At 31.4% G+C, this 5,919-nt stretch overlaps 1 protein-coding gene across 1 annotated transcript; it reads left to right on the top strand.

The window, feature by feature from the left end:
* Positions 1-897: 897 nt before the first annotated feature.
* Positions 898-1,812, top strand: LOC149189624 (putative membrane-associated kinase regulator 4). The gene has a single exon (XM_089410288.1). The coding sequence runs from the start codon at positions 898-900 to the stop codon at positions 1,810-1,812; it is 915 nt and encodes a 304-aa protein (XP_089266414.1).
* The last annotated feature ends 4,107 nt before the right edge of the window (positions 1,813-5,919 follow it).

Genomic DNA, 5,919 nt, shown 5'->3' with positions numbered 1-5,919 from the left:
ATCATAAAAAAAACTTCCAAAAGCACACTCAATATGAAACTTAATTTATAACTTTGGAACATAAAACCTATTTAAAAAAGATATTCATTTTTACATATTTTCATTTATTCCTAATATGAAATATTAAGAGACTATTATCCTCATATCTTACCAGAATCCACTAAAATATGATTTACTTGCTTTTTTGAGTTTGTTTTTATAAACGAAATTTAATCAATTATAAAATCAATATTAATTTTAATAATTTTTTAAATTTCAATTAATTAAATCTCACATATTGCTTTGGGAAAATATTTTATTAAAACATTCCAAAAAAAAAACTTATAAAATATGATATATTAGTCATTAGTATTCAAAATAATATATTAACTCGTATTAAACTAGTATTATTTAAAAATTAAATAATATATGCATCGAACGATTGTCTGTAACATAAGAATATAAATAAAATATCACAAATGCAACATTGTAAGTTAGCATTAATGATGGTTTAATAATTCATTGATAAAAGGTAAATAAAAGACCCACCCATAGCCTCCACTCAATAACCAACACGACATCCTAAGTTAACAGTAATTAATGATAAATATTATTATTATCGAGAGATCCACTTCATGGCCGTTATTCTAGACATACGCGCGAATAGTTAATGCCGTCTCAGTGTTGTGAGAAGACACACTTAGGCCAAGAGTAGAAGCTGCATGCATGCATGCCTTAAATCAATCCATCCAATGTGAACTCGATGAGTTGTTTAACCGTCTCGAACATTTAACATACTAAAACATGCTTCTCCACGAAAATTCCCTGCTGTAAAGTAATTAGATATTGGGATTGATAGTGAGAGTAGAAAATATTATATATGTCAGGAGGATTAAGTGTATCGCCACTATAACCAGTATGGAGGGCGAATTCGAGTTCGATATCTCTGGTATTAATGGAAAAAACTCAAAAGAGCTCGAGTCCATTGCTTCTCCCGCAGACGAGCTCTTTTACAGAGGCTGGTTACTTCCTCTCCAGCTCCCTCTTCGTATTCAGATGGTGAAGAAACTGTGCGAATTGCCATTATATGAGATCAAACTACATCGGCAAAGAGCTTTGGAGGCAGACAGGAAGTTTCGAACCGAAATTATGACAAATAGGAAAAAAATAGATCCCCATTGTTCACGCCACTATGAGGAGTTGGGGTTCCCTGCTTCTCAGGAAACTTATGAAGTTACTCCTGATAAATTGGGCAAGGAGACTTGCAGCGGCGGCTCTGCACCAACATTGGAAGGTAAGAAGCTACAAGTTTCTAGTCACTCGCAACCCGCAGCCGTCCCATTCAAGTTGAAAGGCTCGAAAGCATATGTCAAATCTCTTTTCTCAAAGGCCTTCATTACAAGAAGGGCTTGTAACCATCACTGTCAGAAAAGTATTCAAAGGGAGAGCTGGGATGAAGAGGATGCAGCGACGATCGCTAAAAGCACTAGCAGAGAAAACTCACATGCCATTAATCGTTCTTGTAAGTCCTTCTCTGCCAGATTTTCTCTTAGGAATGAAGTGCCATTGCTATCGAAACTATATTCAAAACCAGGCGGTTCTTCAAGCGGCGCAGCTCCAACCGATGGTGGCGCGATCCTGAAAAGAAGCATGAGCAGTACGAACTCGGACGTGGAGAATTGCCTTCAGGATGCGATTGCTCACTGCAACGAATCCCTCTCTACTAATCCAAGGGATATGACCGGTACTTCGAAACATATGCAAGGAACAGCTTCAAATCTAGAGGGAAATGTTGATCGTCCGGTTCGAGGATTCCCGGTTGTGATCAGATAGAAGTTTTTGTTTGGGTTAACAGTAGTGTAACCATATTCCATGGGCCTCCGGCTTTTGCTGCAGAGACCTTGGATAATGCAGAAGTAGGGTAAGGGTAAGGGTAAGGTTAGGTCATGAGGTAAAACAGTTTTTTTGTTAAAGTCAATTTCAAAGGCTAATGGCATCTATGCCAAAATTTTATGAACTTTACTCTTTATATACATACTGATGGTTATGCTTCTTGAATCCTATGATGTGTGGGTACGATTCTTCCTAAAGCACGCTAATGAGTCTATGCACATTGTGGGCAAGTTGTAAGCTTTGAAATAGAAGAGCTCTGAAAAAGTCTTTTATGTACATGGGTCTACCTTTGAGTATGAGCACTAATTTGCAAACTATTTTGTAAATCTTATGTTGTATGTTGGCATGTGTTCTAAATTTTGTTATATTTTGCAAGTTTTCTAGAGTATTTATAGTCATAATGGCTTAGATATCAAAATAATTAGACTTTTTTTATTCATTGGGCATTCCAAGAAGCCTTCTGTGTAAGTGAGTGGGATACAATAGTTTTTCTTTTGTTGTAATTGTTGTGTTAAGAGTGACAATATTTATAAATCTAATGTTGCCATTCTTGTTAAAATACAAGACTAGTCTAACATGATAGCCTCATTTTATTGATGAAAAATTTAACTTGAACTTTTCTTGTGATGATATTCACATATTTTAAGATGATTATGAGTAGGTAAGATTTTTTTCTTATTGTATGAATTTACCAGAATGGAAAGGTTGAATTTGTCCACTTATTAGCAAATCAATTTAGTCATTTAGGAACTAAATTAACATATTAATGTGGATGACTAGCAACTACCTAATAAGTTAATGGCTAATAACAAAAACATCAAAGAACTCTTAAATAACTTAGTATTATTTTAGCATGTAGATGTTCACAATTCATAAATTGATGAGGAAGAAGATTTTTGGATATCCTTGTGTTTCATTGAGATGTTCCATGTTTTGGGTGAAAGCTTCACCCATATTTAGGTACACAAATGATGCAAAAAGTGTCTAACTGTGAGTAAATAGTGGTAAAATCTGGCCGTTAGAAATATGGTATAAGCATTAGTGATAATGAAAAAGATTTAAATGTTCACGGTATAATAATTAATTTATTTTATTTGATGTTCCATGTTTTTGGTGAATGCTTCACCCATGTTCAAGAACAAAAATGATGCAAAAAGTCCCTAACCATGAATAAGTAGTGGTAAAATCTACCCGTTAGAAATATGATATAACCGTTAGTGATAATGAAAAATATTTAAATGTTCATGATATAATAATTAATTTATTTTATTTGATGTTCCATGTTTTTGGTGAAAGCTTCACCCATATTCACGGACAAAAATGATGCAAAAGGTATCTAACCATGAATAAAAAGTGGTAAAATCTAGCGGTAATGATGCAAAAGGTATCTAACCATGAATAAAAAGTGGTAAAATCTAGCGGTTATAAATATCCCCGTGACGGATAGTGAAAAAGATTTGAACATTCTTGATATGATAATTAATTTATTTTATTTGATGTTACATGTTTTAGGTGAATGCTTCACCCATATTTAGGGACAAAAATGATGAAAAAGTGCCTAACCATGAGTAAATAATGGTAAAATCATTTATTTTATTTGATGTTTCATGTTTTTGGTGAACGCTTCACCCATATTTAAGAACAAAAATTGATGCAAAATTTGCCTAACAATGATTAAGTAGTGGTAAAATCTAGTTATTATAAATATGATATAACCGTTAACAATAGAGAAATAGATTTGAACATTCATGATATAATAAATAATTTATTTTATTTTATTATATTTTATTGTAGTGGTAGAATTTGACTATCAGAGATAGGATATAATTGTTAGCTATAATGAAAAGGATTTGAACGTTCATGATATAATAATTAATTAATTTTATTTTATTATGATTTGTTATAGTGGAAGAATTTGAATGTTGATCATATAATAGTTAAGCAAAGTCTTTACACATAAGAGAATTTTTTGGTCGATGCATTTCTAACCAGCAAGTGTGCTTCATCATCTGCTTCATCATCGGAACGAGATGAAGAGGCAAACCATGGCAAAGGCTTAAATAGAGAGCAATGTAGAGATACAATTTCAAGTAACGGCTATATTTGAACAATAATATTTAAATTATAATATTAATTTATTAATATATTAAAAACAAATGTTATTAAGTAACGACTACAGATAGTTTTGGAAAAAAAATATTTAAATAATGATATTATTTCATTAATTTATTAAAAATATTAATTGATAATAGCTATATTAAAAGACTAGTTTTTGAAAAATAATATTTATATTAATTTATTGAACCTAAATATTACTAGTTTTTGAAAAATAATATTTAAATTAATTTATTAAAACCAAATATTACTATTTTTCGAAAAATAATATTTAAATTGTAATATCAGTTTATTAAAAACAAATATTAATAAGTAACCACTATATTAAACAGCTAGCTTTTGAGAAATAATATTTAAATTAATTTAAAAATAAAAAATAAAAAATCAAAGTGGGGAGTAAAAAATCATAAAAATTCTCTTATCTGATCTTACTGAAATACTTTGCTTAATTCATTATGGATCAAATAAGCTTAAATACATATAATAATTATTTTAATATATTTTATTGTATTTTATTATAAATTATTGACGATATATAATGAATTTAAGTAATAAATTTATTTTTAATTTTATTTAAAATAAAAATGAAATCTATAAGTTAATTTTAAATAATATAGTTGACTCTTTTAGAACTATCAACTGTAGTTCAAGGAAAGAAGAACCACATCATGGAATCAAATTAAATAGATGTAGAAAGATGTTTTATAATATGGAAGCTAGTTTTGACTAAAGAATTATAACTTTTTAATAAACAATTTTTTTATTAATTGTTGGAAAATAGTTGTAAATAATGAATTAAATTAATTTATTATTAATATACTAGATCCATCTTAACCCCAGATCTATCAAGTGCCGAGAGGGATCAAATCTCTTAGGGTGAAAACCTATTTTTTAAGTGCAAAACTTGAGGAAAGGTTTTCACATCGAGAGATGTTATCCCTCTCAACCATAGATCCTAGGTTAAGATGGATCGAGACTGGTTGTATAATACTATATAATATCTATATTTGTATCTATGTGTCTCTTTCTTATTCCCTCTCTTTATCTCACACCCCAAACATATAAACTTTCTCTCCATATCTATCCATCTCTCTCTCCCTCCATCTTCCGCTCCCTCTCTCTCTCTCTACCTTCTCCCTCACTCTCTTCCCCTTCTCTCCCTCTCTCTCCCTCCATTCCTCTCTTTCCCTTTCTCTCCCACCCAACTCTCATTCTCGCCCCATCTCTCTCGCTCTCTCTCTTCCCTCCAAGTTTGTCACTATCTCCCTACCTCTCTTCATGGAATTAATATTTTCAGTTGGATGAGCTATTAAGTTTATACTTTACGAAGGTATTGATTGATTGCATGAACTACAAAAGCCACTCATTTTGTTATATGCTTAAATGCTTGGATGGTAGTGGAGGATTTCACCTACCAGTGATATTGGGTATGGATAGAAAATCTTCTCATGAAAAATAAAAGGGTAATTTGACGACTAAATGTTGGGTAGAGTGTTAGTAGTAACCTTCATAATTGTGAGTACGAGCTCAAATCAGTTAAGTCAGTATAAATTTCACATGGTGGAAAAAATCTAGAGAAAAAAATGAAGGGATGATTCTGTAGAACTCTACCCAGTCCTCCTATGAGAGTCTGTGCTCAGTGGATGAGGTGGAGCTAAGTCTCAAATCATATCCTAATTTCAAATGCCCGATGACATCATCTGGGATGTGAGCAATACACTACAATAGTTTTACTTATGAACAATATGACCCCATCAAAAGGTAATCTTATTCAAAGAAACCCAACTTTTATCTAGGTAGTAATTGAGGTTTAAGACAAAAGGAAAATGGTAAGTTAATATAGTGGGGGATATATGTTATGCCCAATCAATTAACTGAGAGAAAAGAAAACTGAAAACTAAATTAAGCATGTCCATATAAGTTATATTTGCC

This window comes from Pinus tabuliformis, chromosome 3_1 (assembly GCF_031772625.1).
Source record: "Pinus tabuliformis cultivar Carrire ecotype Pingquan chromosome 3_1, CPIR1, whole genome shotgun sequence".
NCBI lineage: Eukaryota > Viridiplantae > Streptophyta > Pinopsida > Pinales > Pinaceae > Pinus > Pinus tabuliformis.
This window is presented reverse-complemented; position numbering and strand designations above follow the sequence as displayed.